Genomic DNA, 16,535 nt, shown 5'->3' on the forward strand with positions numbered 1-16,535 from the left:
ATATTGCCGATTTGTGAAATGTTGACTATTACCACTTTCTTTTTGTAGCTCGAGAAGCCAGCAGCCAAATTACAGAGGAGGCCAAAGAGCAGCTTCTAGAGGCTTCTGCTGCCACCAAGAAGGCCTTCAGCACTTTCCGCCGGGAGGCCGACCCCGACGATCACTTCTCTGCTGGAGATGGCGGTTCTTCAGAGAAGGGGCGCGACGAGCTGGAGATGAGCGCCGTGATCACAATCATGCAGCCGATCCTGCGCTTCTTGCAGCTGCTTTGTGAGAACCACAACCGGGACCTTCAGGTGAAGGGGCCAAAATGGGCAGATGTGTGTGTGTGTGTGTGTGTGTGTGTGTGTGTGTGGGCTTATAAGTGGGGGGGGGGGGGGGGGTTAGCAATCTGCAACATGGCACCTGGGAAGAAACCATTCATGATCAGTCTGTCACCAGTATTTGCATGCAAGTGGATGGGTGTTGGGGAAGTTGGCCGTTTAGCTGGTGAGTTGTTCACCGCTGCACCGTGAACCATCACTGCTCCTATAGACGAGGACGGTAAAGATTTTGTTTTATCTTTCTTCCGTTGTTCCAGAATTTCCTGCGCTGCCAGAATAACAAAACCAACTACAACCTGGTCTGCGAGACCCTGCAGTTCCTTGACTGCATCTGTGGGAGCACCACCGGCGGTCTCGGCCTCCTGGGTCTCTACATCAACGAGAAGAACGTCGCCCTCATTAACCAGACGCTGGAGAGCCTGACGGAGTACTGCCAGGGGCCGTGCCATGAAAACCAGGTGATGATGCACCTGCGTCTGTTACCTACAGCCAAAATGTGCCACTGATTCCTGGAGGTCACTGGCTCCCGAGCGCACCAATCCCTGTGCAGGTGCATTACATAACTGTGCTGACACTGGGACACGCTGCACGTGTCGGGTGATTTCCTGGAACTCTGTGTATCTGCTGTTATGTAACGTGTTGCGCCGGGTGCTGGGACACGCCTCGTGCTGCCATCGGCACACTGTGTGCTCGGAAAGCTGGCTCCTGGCGCGGGCAGGGCTGGCACTATACCCCGATGTAATAACCTGATCCCCCTTCTTCACCTGCAGAACTGCATAGCGACCCACGAGTCTAATGGCATCGATATCATCACCGCCCTGATCCTGAACGACATCAACCCTCTGGGGAGGAAGAGGATGGATCTGGTGTTGGAGCTCAAGGTGGGGACTCTTCTCCACTTTCCTCCATCCTCGTTATCGAAGGGGGCGATAAATCGGGGTGGTAAAGAGAAAAAAAAGAATAAATAAAATGTGTACAAATGGCCCGGAGCACGTTATCTCTCATTCAGCCTCTTGTAGCTTTTTGGTGATCATTAGCTATAGGAGAGGTTTGTGCCTGGCACACTGTAGCGGGGCCGCTCCTCTTCGTCCTGACCCGCTGCTTCTCAATGAGCCGATAAATCCTTGGCAGAAGCGGCAGGTTCAGGATTTCTTACTAAACAGGAACTAGGACTCGGTGTTTAGCCGGAGCTTGGCACCACGCGGCTGTTATGTAACCCTGTAATGATACCTGTCCGCAGAGAGAGTGCGTTGCTGCCGGCGGACGTGGTGGAGAAAGGACGTAGTGGCGCTGCGGGCGGTCGCCCTCGTCTGGAGCTCGGCCCAGCCTCCTCTGTACATACCATCCTGTCCTTGTCACCTGCAGACGTCGTATATCTCGTGTATTTCTGCATTTCCTCATGTTTCTGGAAATCACCTGAATTTGGCTGCGAGTCATAAAAAAGACACTTTATAAAAGTTTAGCTAGCAATTATTCTTCCAAGATGGCAGCTGCTGCCTCCCTGACCTGGGGGCGGTGAGTGAGCAGGTTACACAGCTGGGTGACGGCTGATGTGGTGATCATGTGATTGTCCCCCCAGCTTTCCTAGGAGCCTGAGCGCCGTGTGTGGCAGCCCATGTAGTCCCGCGGCGCCTCGTCCTCTTCGCTCGGAGTATTGGTGAAGGCTCCGCATTTCTCAGCTGTCGGTGACATTGAGCATCTTGTGTTGCAGAATAACGCCTCAAAGCTGCTGCTCGCCATCATGGAGAGCCGGCACGACAGCGAGAACGCAGAGCGGATCTTGTATAACATGAGGCCGAAGGAGCTGGTGAGTTCTGCAGGGGAGGGGCTCCCTGATCTGTATGTGTGGGGGGGGGGGGGAGGGGCTCCCTGATCTGTGTGGGGGGGGAGGGGAGGGGCTCCCTGATCTGTGTGTGTGGGGGGGGGGGGGAGGGGAGGGGCTCCCTGATCTGTGTGGGGGGGGGGGGAGGGGCTCCCTGATCGGGGGGGGGAGGGGAGGGGCTCCCTGATCTGTGTGTGGGGGGGGGGAGGGGCTCCCTGATCTGTGTGTGGGGGGGGGGGGAGGGGCTCCCTGATCTGTGTGTGTGGGGGGGGGGGGGAGGGGCTCCCTGGTCCTGATCTGCGGGGGAGGCTGATCGTACATCACAAACTCTAAGATGACAGAACGGCTGTAAATGGCGATATAACAACGTATGGAAACATCAGATACATATTTTTCAAGATTGTGATGGGGACAGGCGTTCCCGTGCATCAGAGGATCCCACTGGCTGAGCTGCGTATCTAAACATATGGTCTGCTCCTACAATCTTCTAATCTGTGTACCCGAGACAAATGGGTGATTTCACATTCTGCTGTGCGTCCTATACACGGATCAGCAGACTGTGGTATCTCAGCAATGTATTTAGGCTGCTGTATCTAATCATGTTGTGATATTTGTCTCGGCCGCTGGCATCCCTCACGATATGATTAGATACTGCAGGGAGGGATTTGGACATATTGTAGAGATGCTGTATCTTAAGCATAAGCGGTGATACCGCGGTCTGCTGACCTGTGTAAGGCATGATGGCAGACTGTAGCATCACGTGTTCATCTCCGGTACACAGCCGCTCAGGATACTGACCCTATGGGCGGTTGCACTTAATATGTGTAATTTTTGTGGCGTCTGTCAAACCATACAGTATCGCCCATGGGCTTGGATACAGCGGCTTAGCAGAAACTGCATCTCAAAAGACCTTATGATGTGATTAATTAGATACAGCAAACAGTAGCTTAAAAACCTCAAACAATGTATTTAAACCAGTGTTTGCTGTATCTAATTCACTGTGCATGATGCTGTCAGATGGTATGCATCTCAGCAGACAGGATTATGCATGACGGCTTGGATGCCACATACTTGTATGCTGTATATTAGCCATTGTATGCAAGTCGCTGCACACTGTGTCTAATCCATGACTTTCATGTGGCATCTAAGCCAGAGTATGTAAGTCACCGCCTTGTGTATCTAGTTCATTGTGCAGAACACTGTGCTTTGCAGATGCAGTATGTAGCATGCACTAGGACTTGGATACAGAAGGCACTGGCTTGGCTACATTGCTGTTTTTAAGCCACGGCCTGTTGTATCTAAACCCCTGTGTATGATGCTGAATATGCTAAACCAGATGGTACTAAATATCTCAGCACAGGATTATACATGATGGATTAGATACAACATTTCAGCCACTGCATGCGGTATCTAAGCCAATATATCACTGCATGCTGTTTGTAAACCATTGCAGAACACTGTGCTGAGATACAGCACTGTCTGGCTCAGCAGATGCAGTATCTAAGCTACTGTGCCGGATACATAATACAGTGGCTTAGGCTACGTGCACACGCTGCGGATTGGGGTGCGGATTTGGCCGCGCGGATTTTGTAAAATCTGCAGGTAAATCCGCAGGTCAAAAGACCTGCAGATTATCCTGCGGCTTCACCATCTCCACAATTGTGGAGATGGGAAACCACTGCGAATTCCGCAGAAAGAATTGACATGTCAATTCTTCGGTTTCAAAACCGCGCGGAAAAATCCGCACCGTCTGCACTGCGGTTTTTAATATCCTTAGGGAATAATGGTACTGTACACTGCAGCAAAAACTGCGGACCCGCAGCGGCCGGAACCGCAGCAGAATCCGCAGCGTGTGCACACACCCATAAACAGCATCTAAACGATCTATTTAAGCCACAGCTTGCGGTATCTAATCGGTGTGTGATGCGGTCTCGGCCAGTATATCTGAGCCCATCATGTGACACTGACTTCTGAGCCGCTGCATCTAAGCCTGCCTGTGTGCTGCATCTCATGTGTGATACTCTGTCCCCTCCTCGGCTTTGCTGTCCTTCCATATTCATGAATATTGAACATTACAGAATCGTGTCCCAGATTTGTTTTGTGTTTTTGCGATTTTGTTTCCATTTTTGCTTTTCTGTTTTTTTTTTTGTTTTTTTTTCTTTTCTCAATGGCGCCTGTCATCCTCAGGTGGAGGTGATAAAGAAGGCTTATCTGCAGGGCGAGGTGGAGTTTGAGGACGGCGAGGGCAGTGAGGATCACGCTGCGTCCCCCCGCAATGTGGGCCACAATATTTACATCCTGGCACATCAGGTGGGCTCCTTGTATAAGAGCACGAGGTGTGAGCGGTGTGCGGCCGCCTCCCATGGACACAGTGTCCTAGTATTGTCAGTCGTGGGTGTGCGCCAGCTCGCTGCACATGGAGGCAGGCATGCCCGGCCACACACGGGCACAGACGCTTCCACGCTGGGCGCTCGTCCAGGGATCGCACAGGAACTCTGCTGCACTGAGCAAGAACTGAGGCCGATCTGTGCGCGTCACAGTCAGCCGTATACAACAAAAATCCTGCCCTCCGCTCTTCTGGTTCCTATAGCTCAGCCGCCTGCAAGCGGAGGAAGAAAAACCCCCCCGCAGATTTAAAGGGGAGGTCTAGACTTTAAAAAAGCATCCAATAAACAGCGCCACCTCTGTTTTGTGTCAGGGTACTGCAGCTCCTTGCTATTGAAGTATATGACACGGCTGCAATAACGCACCCAACCTGTAGACCTGGGGGGCGCTGTTTTTGGGAAAAAAAAGTGCAGATTTTACGAGATGGGGCGAGAAGACCCCCATCCTGGACTTTCCTCCTGATGCCCATGTAATGAGCTTCTCCTACACATATATTTTTGAAGAGGTTTCTGCTTCTCTCGCAGGTTTTTTGTTTTTTTTTTTTCTTTTAAAATAGCAGCAGAAACAAGAAGCGTGGTGCCAATTATAGCCAAAGTTTTCTCTTTACTGTAAATGAAGATTAAAAAAAAAGACTTAAATGTGATCTTGCACACGATGCAACGGACTAACTTGTATCTAGAACCTTGGGACAGATTTAAGGGTTATTCTGCTCGAAATCTGCTATTTGTGAATACTCAAATTTTGGGGGTCTCCTAACTCTAACTCGGCCCCACACCATCAGCTTGGCGGTCTATGATTTGCCCAAAATTATTATTCGTATGTGTATATATAATATATAATATAATTTTTTTTTTTTTTTAAGGTGGGATTCTGTTTCAAACTCCATCGCTGCTGTGATTGTCTTTCTTTTGGGGGGTTGACTATTTACGGCTCCTTGTGGTGGTTTTTCTTTATATTTTCAGCTCGCACGGCACAACAAGGAGCTCCAGCACATGCTGAAACCAGGGGTCCAGACTGGGGACGGTGACGAGGCACTGGAATTTTATGCCAAACATACAGCGCAGATAGAAGTGAGACTGGAGAGCGAGATGCTGTTCGTTGACTTTCCCCACCAATGTCCATGAAGGGCCCATATCCTGATCGAGTGATGTTTGGTATCTCCCCAGATTGTACGGCTTGACAGAACGATGGAGCAGATCGTCTTCCCTGTGCCGAGTATATGTGAATTTCTTACCAAGGAATCAAAACTGCGAGTTTATTACACGACAGAAAGAGACGAGCAAGGAAGCAAGATCCATGACTTCTTCCAACGATCAGAAGATCTATTTAATGAAATGAACTGGCAAAAAAAGCTGAGAGGTGAGGAGTCGCTGAGATTCATGGAAGGATCTTTTTGACTTGAGGTCCCTTTTATGGTAGCTCCTCGGGCAAGGAGTCATGAGATCCAGGAGATGGATTGGCCTGTTATTTGCAGTGATATGGCAAGACGCTGGGAGCAGAGTCGTGAGATTAGTAGAAGGTGGGGAAGTTTTTCTTATGGTAGGAGAAACCTGTAGAAATCAGAAGTCATGATCCAGTAGATTGAGGAACCTCCATGTACTCCTGACTACAACTAATGACTTGCCATGAAGAATGAATCAGTAATGAGGCTTAGTAAAGGTAGAAAGGTCCTTCTGCCTTCCTGACATGGGGAAGTTCTTGGGTAAGGAGTCATCAAGTCAAGTGCAGTGTGGAAGTTGGTTAACATGCCAGGGTTCACCTACAGCCAGCAGTTGGGTGTGACGTCAGGAGATCACTAGAAGAGTCGGTTATTAACTTGTCAAGGTTCTTCAATGGTAAGTCCTCGATCGCAGTTATGAAGTCCACTGAAAGACTGATCTTGACTCTGTTCCAAAGAAGGAACCTCTAAGACTCTCCATTGATTGATATGATCCAGTAGATTTTACATGGAGCAAAGTCTATCCATGGTAGAGCTGGTCATTCAGATTAGATGGCTGTCGGCCAAACGATTCTTTGTTTGACAACCACCTCAGCCTTCTCTCCATACACTGGAGCGCTCGCTCAGCTTGGTCCCTTGAGAAAGCCACTGGTTAAAACATTGTCTGGAAGCTTCTCTGGGAGAAGAATGCAGCTGGCACCAATCAGTCTGCTGGTGCCCCCTAAATATTAGACCGTTGGCCTAACCAGTCCATATTGTAGGATTTTGCTGCCCTTGGTCCAATGTGTAGGGGGTCTTAAGTCAATAATTTTGTGGTTCAATAAAGGGGTCTTCATACGAAGGACATCCAAAGCTAAGGGAGGCAATTAATTTGAAATCTAGTTGGTGGATTACAATTTTGCCAAGACTTATCTACAGTAAACCATTAGGTGTTAAGTCATGAGATCCAGTAGAAGTCAAGTGACAGTTGATAAACTTGCAGTGAATCCAGCTTTAGAGGGGGTTTCTAGGACCGCTTGTTTTCCTTTAATTGGCCGCCTGGTTATACGGCACAATCACCTGATGAACAGGCAAGATGTATATCTTTGTACCGTGTTAGCCAGTAGATAGAAAAATATTCAGGATTGAGAGTCCTCAGTAGTTGATACCTTTTAATGGCTAACTGAAAAGATGGTAATACATTGCAAGCTTTCGAGACTACAGGCAGAACTCTTCAGATGAAATGATTTTTAAGCTCATTCTCTGCAGCACAATCGCCTATGCATGCAGAACGAACCGTAATATTCGGTCTGCCTGTCTAATTGGCCTATTGGATGACTGCCGATCAGCTGACCTTAAAGTTCTCCCATGGTAAGTTCTTGGGTACGGAGTCTTTGGATTCACTGGAAAGGTTGATCCTGTGGGTTTGGTTTAATCTGTGGTTTCTTTGGCTGAGGTCGTCTTCTGAATGTAACCATCACCCATGTCTGGTGTCTTGCAGCGCAGCATGTCCTGTACTGGTGTTCTAGAAACATGACCTTCTGGAGCAGCATCTCGTTCAACCTGGCCGTGCTCATGAATCTTCTTGTTGCATTTTTCTACCCCTTCGTTGGTGTGCGAGGAGGTTAGTATGGCTTCTATCTTTTCTGTAGCCAAGACTTTGTTCAGACGATGGGTCCGACACGTCTTCTTTCACCTTCTAGGAACACTGGATTCCCGTCTCTCAGGTCTACTCTGGACAGCCATGCTCGTTTCTTTAGCCATAGTCATTGTCCTTCCCAAGCCACATGGAATCAGAGCTTTGATTGCTTCCACTATCCTGCGCCTCATCTTCTCCATTGGGCTACAACCTACGTTGTTTCTTTTAGGGGCATTTAATGTGAGTTGTGACCTATTTTGAGTTTTGGCTGGTAAGACCCAGATCAGAAGAGTAGATGGTCAGTTTGGTTTCATGCGAATTGTTTTTTTTCTTTTTTGGCTCCTTGTACCAAATGGTTTCCCGACATCTGCAAAATTTGAAATGGGGATAATTTGGTCTAAGTGTTATTCGTAGGGACAACCTTCCCCCTAAATGTCTTCCATGCCAGACCTAAGCAAATTGGAAATATTGAATGCAGGTGTAAGATTTGCTCTGACTGTGTAGTCCTGCAGAACGATGGACTTGGAACAGTAGACGATGCTCCTTCACTTTCTTACACTTCTTCCCCAGGTGTGCAATAAAATAATCTTCCTTACGAGCTTTGTGGGAAATCGCGGCACCTTCACTCGAGGATACGGGGCAATGGTCTTGGATGTAGAATTTCTTTACCATCTGTTGTATCTTCTCATCTGTGCTATGGGGGTCTTTGTACACGAATTCTTCTACAGTTTGCTGGTGAGTTTTTGAGGACTTAAGCCCCATGGTGAGACTCTTCCTTTTTATTGGTGGTCTTAATGTTGCCACCTCTTTGCAGCTCTTCGATCTAGTGTACCGGGAGGAGACTTTACTCAATGTGATTAAGAGTGTTACTAGGAACGGCCGCTCCATCATCCTGACTGCAGTCCTGGCCTTGATTCTGGTCTACTTGTTCTCCATTGTGGGATACCTTTTCTTTAAAGATGACTTTATACTGGAAGTGGATAGATTGCCGAATGAGACAACCTTCCCAGGTGAGCCGCAGTTCTGGTGGTCAGCACATGTGGCGGATCGGGATAACGGGATGGGGTAGTTGTGCAACCTTGAAATTATATGTTCTGTTTCAGAGACTGGAAGCTCGATGGCCCGAGATCTCTTGTTTCCAGAAGTTTGCCGGTTGGAATCGGGAGACAACTGCACCCAAGGTAAGAACAAACCTGGATATGTGTGAATGCGATGCAGAAACTTCCCAGTGTAAGTCAATATGTCTGTACAGAAGAGGTCTCAGAGGATGCCGAGGAGGAGGAGAAGGAACACACCTGTGAGACCCTACTGATGTGCATAGTGACTGTTCTTAGTCACGGACTCCGAAGTGGTGGCGGTGTTGGAGATGTTCTCCGGAAACCTTCCAAAGAGGTAACTGGTCATGAAATGATTCTTTAGTCCCATGGCACCAAACTGGGTGCACCATAAATATGTGGTGGACATCTCTCCTGTCCTTACTTTTGCCCCAGGAACCTCTGTTTGCGGCACGTGTCATCTACGATCTGCTCTTCTTCTTCATGGTGATAATCATTGTGCTGAACTTGATTTTTGGAGTCATCATTGACACTTTTGCTGACTTGAGGAGCGAGAAGCAGAAGAAAGAGGAAGTGTTGAAGACTACGTGTTACATTTGTGGTGGGTTGGATGTTATTGCACCCACTCTGTGACCCTCTGACCTCTGACTTGGATTGGAATTCCCCTTTAACAAGCCAGAAAACAATGCTGGTGATGCTTGGTGCATTTGGCCCCTAATTCCATCATGGAAAGGTGCAGTCAATGTAGAGAAGGACCTGCAGCTTCTGTTACTTGATATCTAGGACTGGGGATATCCATTATTTGCAGTCCCACTTCAGTTTGCATTAATGGGAACCCATCAAATTCATAACACGCAGATTGGAAATCAGACACGATCTGTTCAGCTTCAGCTGTAGTTTTGTAAGAATTCAGTATAAACTGTATTTTATGAATTTAAACTCTCACTTTGACAATCCAGTGGGTGGTCTTGCACATACAGTGGATTCGGTCACTGTGCATGTGCGCACAGGAGTCCAGTGGGCGGTCCTACAGTGTCGGTCAACAATTAAAACTGCCCTCTGGACTCTTCCCCCACCACCCTCCCTTGGTTTCGCCTCCATGCCTGACTTTTGCTTTATTCGCAGGGTTGGAACGGGACAAATTTGACAATAAAACTGTGACGTTTGAAGAGCACATTAAGGAGGAACATAACATGTGGCACTATTTGTTTTTTATTGTACTGGTGAAAGTGAAAGACTCAACGGAATACACTGGACCGGAGAGTTACGTGGCCGAAATGATAAAGGTGAGGCTGGGGAGGCGGAGGCCGGTTCCCCCCCGGGTGAGGAGCATTCCATAGGTGGCTGCTTCATATGTCTTGGAGAACTATATCTTAGTGCTACAGTATATCCCATGTGATCGATGGGGACTGATCCCAAGAGTGAAGGAACCCCCGTTTACTTCTGCCTTTTCCCTATTTGAGGCTCTGGAGACCCTCGCTTGAGCCTCTGACCATTTGCTCGCTACACCGTCACTGTTGTTCCAACAAACTCTGTGTGCAGAGTTCATAAAACATAAACCGAGCCTTTCTGGCATAATAGACTTTATTTTTGTTTTACTGAGTCCTTGTCCTGCAGGTTCCACTGCAGGTAACGCACACAGCGTCCTTGGCTCCTGTGGGAGCCACGTGGCAGTTTCACCTCTCTCCAAAACACCACTGAACCACAGGTCCAGGCGGCACACCTCACATGTGATCATGACATCACTGCAGGTCCTGCAGGGAAAAGGGTACGGTGAGCACCTCCCACCAGCACTGCAGATGCTCACATGAAACCGGCTCATTAAAGCTCTGTACACGGCCTCTCGGCACCTAGTGTGCTGGAAACACAAAACCACTCCGGTTTCAAATCACTGATCGCTGCATGTGCAGTGACACATACCTCTCTTCTTCCACAAAGCCAGTGACCGTCACATCTGTAATACAAGTTCTTATAGTATTGATGTTGCCAAAGTTTTTTAGAGACCTCTGCTTCTTTTTCCACTCATGAGCCATTTCTTCCTCTCACCCCTCCGCCCTAAGATTTTAGTGACTGAGGCATTTTAGTTGCTGTCCTGCTCCAAACAAGACAGACTAGGAGATCACTGAGAGATCACATTACAGCTGCCTTTAAGTCCCTATAGAGCTGAGATGAAGCAGCAGCACGATTTGTTTGACTATACTGCAGCCACAGCTATACTGCTCAGTGCTTCTGTTTTGATGTATTCAATGTTGTTTTTCTCACCCCAATACTGACTGGACCGATGGCTCAGTACTTCTGTATAATGTCTTCCATGCAGTTGCTTTCTAGTGAAGTCTGCAGCGCAGAAAACTGGTGAGAACTCCTCCTGCACACACTGCCTTATTTTAATCTAAAGTCACCGAAGCGTTTTTTTTTGTTTTTTTGCGACCTTGTTAACCTAGCTTTCCTAGTATAACAAAGTTTAAGTTCGCCTTTAAAAAAAAAAAAAAGCAGATTCTAGGAAAGTTGGGTGTCCGACAATATGACGTCCATTAACGTGCACTCGACAGGTCTCATATATCTGCAGCAATATCTGGCCTGCTCCCATTTAAACGTACAACCAGCCAGACAAGGGAGGGGAGAAATAATTTTTTTTTTTTTTTTTTTCCTTTACAAACGTCTGAATGTTAAATCTGAGATACTTCATTTTTACACTTCTTACTTCCCAGGACAAGCTGGGGTTGTGATCCACGTTGTCTCCTTCGATCCAGCCTTCCAGTGGTTAAGGGTCTTGTCTGCTGCGGTTTGGGGGGTCAAAATTAGAAACTTCAGGCTTTGCAAGGGAACCGACAACTTCCTAGTTACCAAGAACTGAATCATCTGGTGGGTGGATCAGCTGAGGTTGTGGATTTCTCATCTCTGGAGTTGTGGAATCCGCTTCCTGCAAAGCAGCTGAGATGATGGGGGTGGTGGTTGTGGGGGTCAGCCAGGCCCCTCTGTGCAGTCTGCTCATGGACTCCCTCCAGCACGTAGTGCAGCGCTCGGCACAGACGCTGGGGGCCGCTTTGTGCACGGTTTTTGCGGATTGAGGGTTTTTGCATTGAGACGTGTCACTCTTCTGGGTCCAGGCAGCGCTGGCAGCTCGCACAACCTGCGTGCCACATGCTCTGGCCTTGTCGCCGGTCCCCATGACACGGCGACGGTCACTGCGGTTTGCACGCAGCTCCCCCTCATGTTTCCACAGCCGCCCGCCCCCGTGTCTGGGCGTCAAGTTTTGTGACCACGGGACTTTTCCAGCCCCTTTACTTAGAAGTGAGTTGTTCTGTGGTTAAGATGCATCTGCTCAGAGGAAGTGGTGGGAAGGGGTGAACCGGGGAACGACGCTGCGAGGCGCAGGGGATGAGGATGCAAAATTGTCAGCTCAGTCATGGTGAAAATGGGGTAGGAAGGAGGAGAGAAGGGTCTGGTCCGTGCGGGACATTGAGGGCCCCATGCAGAATCGGCCTTTAGTATGGGATCATATCTGGTTTCCTAAACCCTTTGTATTTTCTCAAATCCCCAGTAATCGTTTTGTTTTCCCTTCCATTCTGAAGACTTTTTAGAAGTTGCAAAACTACAACCCTGAGCATACACTGACGTTGTGCAAGCTGAGTTGTTGTCTTGCAACCCCTGGAGCGGCTCCGGTTCAGTTCGTTGCCTTAGAAAATGCAGTAAATGTAAAACCTGCACCTCGGGTGTCTCGCACATGTCCCCGGCTCCTGAGCGGCTGTCTACCTGGGTGATTTAGGAGATGGCTTGGTGCATGACTGGCTGCCCAGGATTTGGGGAAAGTTGGGTGACCACCTCCTATTATAGTGCTGTTTTTTTTTTTTTTTGTATTTGAGTAGTCTCCCAAAGACTGGGTCATAGCCACAATTAATGTGGTGCAAAAAGCCCCCTGCTTCAGAGTGGGGTGACTCCCATTTCTGTGAGTTGTGTGGATGGTTCTGTAAATTAAATATTCTAGAAAATCGCCACTGGAAGTCTGGACGCCCCGTGTACTGATTGCAGAGCTGGAAAACTTTCACCGCAAGTCGTGTGACACAAGTGATCGCATCATTATTCCATGTAAAGGCCGCAGTCATCGTGATGTAGCAGAGCCGAAAATGTCCCACAGATCTAGAAATGTTCTATGATGACTTTTTTCCTTCTTGGGAAGTGAATATTAGGAGATCAGGGGTCACCGGTGACTTATTTTTAGGCTTTGTTCTGAAACGAAGGACACTTATAGAAACCGCAGAAGTTATCGTCATCATTTCCTTGGTTATTCGATGCACGCTTTGCTTTAGGTTGTCATAATGAACTTTTGTAAAGATTCATTTTTTTTATTTTTTTTTCTTTGGTGGGGGGGGATTTCATAAACGTTGGTCAGCAATGGGGCCTATGACCCTGGATAGGATGTACGGTCATGGGTTGTCTCCTCGGGCCATTGCTACCTGTGCGGCACAAACGCTCCATGTTTTTAGGGGGATATCTGATGGGACATGGAGTACAGCATGGCATCATGTACTGCCTGAGATTTGGATATTTACAGGCATGGCCAAAAGTGTTGGCACCATTGAAATGTTTTCAGAAAATTCAGTATGTTATACACTGGTTTATTTCCTTTGTGGGCCTTTCTGTTTGTGTGTTTTTTTTTTTTTGTTTTTTTTTGTAGTGTTCCAATACAAATTGGACATAATTTCACACACAACCCCCAAAATGAGCGAGACAAAATTGTGGGTAGATAACTTTGTTTCCAGCACATGATGCTCGTTCACACTCACCTGTGGCAAGTAACGGGTGTGGGCAATATGAAAATCTCTCTTGAAACCAGATAAAAAGGGGGAGATGTTGACTGACTCTTTGCATTGTCTGTGTGCCACACGAAGAACAGAAAGAGAAGAGAACTGTCTGAGGACTTGAGAACAGAGTGTTGATATTGTTAAAGTCCATTTTCAGAGATCTTGATGCTCCTTTGTCCACGGTGCGCAACATTATCAAGTTTACAACTAATGGCATTGTAGCTAATCTCTCTCGGCAGAGCAAAATTGCTGAAAGGTTGTAACGCAGGATAGTCCGGATGGTGGATAAGCCCCAATCAAGAGCCAAAGAATTACCGCTGTCCTGCAGGCTCGGGGTGCACCAGTCTCTGTGCGAACAATCCGTCCACATGAGAATGAAATTAAACTCTATGGCAGGAGATCGAGGAGGGACCCCACTGCTGACAGAGACATGAAAAAGCTAGACTGCAGTTTGCCAAAATGGACGTGAGTAAAGTCCTCCGGGAAAGCGTCTTGTGGTAAAGCACATCATTCTACTGTTTACCAAAGACGGAATGTGGCCTACAAAGAAAAGAACACTGCACCTACAGTCAGACATTGTGGAGGTACACAGATGTTTTGGGGTTGTTTTGCTGCCTCGGGCACTGGGTGCCATGACTGTGCAAAGCATCATGAAATCTGAAGATTACCAAAGGATTTTGTGTGGCAATGTAGTGCCCAGCATCAAAGCTGGATTTGCGTCATGGGTCTTCCAGCAGGACAACGACCCTAAATATACTTCAAGAAGCCCCCAGATATGAATAGAAACTAAGCGCTGGTGAGTTCTGAAGTGGCACCAATGAGTCCGGATCTAAATCCCACTGATCACTTGTGGCAACATCTTACAATTGCTATTGTTAGAAGACTCCTCCACATGAGAGACCCGGAGCAGATTGTAAGAAGAAGAGTCGTCGTCAAATTCCACCTGAGAGATGTAAGAAGCTTGTAGATGGTTATAGGAGGCGATTGGTTGCACATCCGTTGTAATAAATTTCTGCAATCAAACATTAAGTAAAGGGTGCCAACAATTTTGTCCAGACCACTTTTGGGGTTTTGTGTCCAATTTGCCTTTTTTTTTTTTTTTTTTTTTTTTTTTTTTTTATTATTTACGTTTGCATTAGAACAACACAAGTGTGTAACTAGTAATTTTCTGGGAAAAACACTTCATGTTCTGAAACCATTTCAAGGGTGCCAACACTTCTGGCCATGACTATGGTAATTTCTGGATTATGTAACGTGTGGAGATGGATAATGACTCCTTGTCCCATACGACGGCGATGTATCTGGGTCACCTGCCGTCTGTTCACACTGATTCATGTTTTATATACAGTGGTGTTCTGCATACTGTTCGCAGGATGTCCGCTGGGTGTGGGGTTCGGCTCACACGTACTCGCGGGAGCACGCTGCCATAACACAGGTGCTAATATTAGGCCTGGGGTGTGTTCAGGTGTCTGCAGGTCCCGTGCACAGGACCGGACTCCTTACCAGCTCTGTGGCTTCTTGTGGGGTCTTGCAGCTTGCCCGCCTGCGCTCCGTGGCACAGAATGGTGTATTTATTTATTTTATTTTTCCCTACACAGGATAGAAACCTCGACTGGTTTCCGAGGATGAGGGCCATGTCCCTTGTAAGCAGCGACTCCGAAGGTGAACAGAATGAATTAAGGAATCTGCAGGAGAAGTTGGAGTGCACCATGCGCCTGGTGACCTATCTGTCCAGCCAGCTGAGCGAGCTGAAGGATCAGGTGAGAACATCTGGGAATACCTCGCTCCTCACACTTTTTTTTTTTTTTTTTTTTTTTTTTTTTTTTTTTCTTGCACCATTTAGTGAGCTGGGTAACATCTTGGTTGTAGGACGATAGGAGTTTTCTGATACTTCTGGCCTGTAGAACATGGTGTCCTCGGAGGAACCAAACCTGTTCTTGGGTCTAATCTTCTGGGATGAAGGTCCATGGCTTTTAGTATTCAACATTTAATTCTTTAATGGTTGCGATCTCCACATCTGCCGGGAGTTGCAGCTTTGTAGAAAGCGAGTCCCAAGTTGGAAATCCCTGGATTAAGGTTGAGCTTTATGCCATGGAGTCCGTTTCTATTCCTTGGTATTATGGTTTGGTTTTTCCAAGGACCTCATGGTATGTATGGAGTTGTCTCCTGAACCAACAGTTGGCATCCGAAGGTCTGTGGCACTGGTCTTCAGCCTTTTCAGAGTGTCTGCTGAGAGTTGTAGTTCTGCAGCAGCTGAGACCTGTTTTCACTAATGACTAATAATCTACTAAGGTGACCAATGTTCTTTCTGGTCCACAGATGACGGAACAACGAAAGCAAAAGCAGCGGATCGGCCTCCTGGGACAGCCGGCTCACCTAAATCTCAATCCCCAGCAGCCGGCATAGATGGCGGCATCCAACGTGGCTTCTGCTCCTCCATCCCTGGCACTGTTTTGGGTGAAGTTGTGCCATCCGAGCCCACTCCTCTCCTTGTCCACCGCCTCCCCACCTGGTGGCGCCCATCGTTGGAAGTCTAGTGCCAAATGCTCCCGGTGTCGGGAAGGGACGTACTTTGCACTTGAGAATTTACAAGATAAACTGACTTCAGAGGGAAAGATCATTTTATACTTACAGGATTCTATTTATAAGAATTTACTTTTCCTTTTTTTTTTTTGTAATTTATGATGTCTGTGTGTTCGGACCACTGTGTATGATAATGCTGTAATACTTTGTGTCGCGGGATCTCCGTCATCTCCGCCCCGTCATTGCCCCATTAGAAGAGGAGCCCTCATGGAGACCGTGATGTCCCAGGAGTGACCTAACCAGCGCTGACCCTTGCTGCTCCAGGTCCTCATAGGTTTTGCTGTGCTGGGATTTGGCGCCATCCTGGGTACACTGGTTATGTACATTCTGCTGCTCCCAGCCGGCATGCCACATCCTGGTCCCTTCCCCCCACACGTTGGGGTGGACGGGCGCCGTCTCTCGACACTCTACCCAGTTGCTCTGTTTTGTACACATTCCTTTTGACACATGGACGCTGCTCCTCCAGTTTGTTAATGTCTATGTTTGAGATTAAAATGAAATGAAGCAGA

The 16,535-nt window shown here is 47.7% G+C and overlaps 1 protein-coding gene across 10 annotated transcripts in view; it reads left to right on the forward strand.

The window, feature by feature from the left end:
- ITPR1 (inositol 1,4,5-trisphosphate receptor type 1) overlaps positions 1-16,535 on the forward strand; it is a 70,772-nt gene extending 54,237 nt beyond the window's left edge. For all 10 annotated transcript variants that reach the window (XM_073564536.1, XM_073564537.1, XM_073564540.1 and 7 more), the window contains 17 exons: positions 49-296; positions 581-781; positions 1,094-1,204; positions 2,035-2,130; positions 4,333-4,455; positions 5,493-5,600; positions 5,697-5,889; positions 7,449-7,571; positions 7,651-7,826; positions 8,157-8,321; positions 8,401-8,596; positions 8,690-8,767; positions 8,839-8,978; positions 9,077-9,242; positions 9,767-9,927; positions 15,042-15,203; positions 15,763-16,535. In XM_073564536.1, coding sequence (XP_073420637.1) covers positions 49-296; positions 581-781; positions 1,094-1,204; positions 2,035-2,130; positions 4,333-4,455; positions 5,493-5,600; positions 5,697-5,889; positions 7,449-7,571; positions 7,651-7,826; positions 8,157-8,321; positions 8,401-8,596; positions 8,690-8,767; positions 8,839-8,978; positions 9,077-9,242; positions 9,767-9,927; positions 15,042-15,203; positions 15,763-15,849 — 2,534 coding nt within the window. In that variant the 3' untranslated portion in view covers positions 15,850-16,535. The remainder of the gene's footprint in view (positions 1-48; positions 297-580; positions 782-1,093; positions 1,205-2,034; positions 2,131-4,332; positions 4,456-5,492; positions 5,601-5,696; positions 5,890-7,448; positions 7,572-7,650; positions 7,827-8,156; positions 8,322-8,400; positions 8,597-8,689; positions 8,768-8,838; positions 8,979-9,076; positions 9,243-9,766; positions 9,928-15,041; positions 15,204-15,762) is intronic.

The sequence above is a fragment of the Dendrobates tinctorius genome, unplaced genomic scaffold (assembly GCF_039654945.1).
Source record: "Dendrobates tinctorius isolate UK_male_01 unplaced genomic scaffold, ASM3965494v1 ptg000455l, whole genome shotgun sequence".
Classification (NCBI taxonomy): domain Eukaryota; kingdom Metazoa; phylum Chordata; class Amphibia; order Anura; family Dendrobatidae; genus Dendrobates; species Dendrobates tinctorius.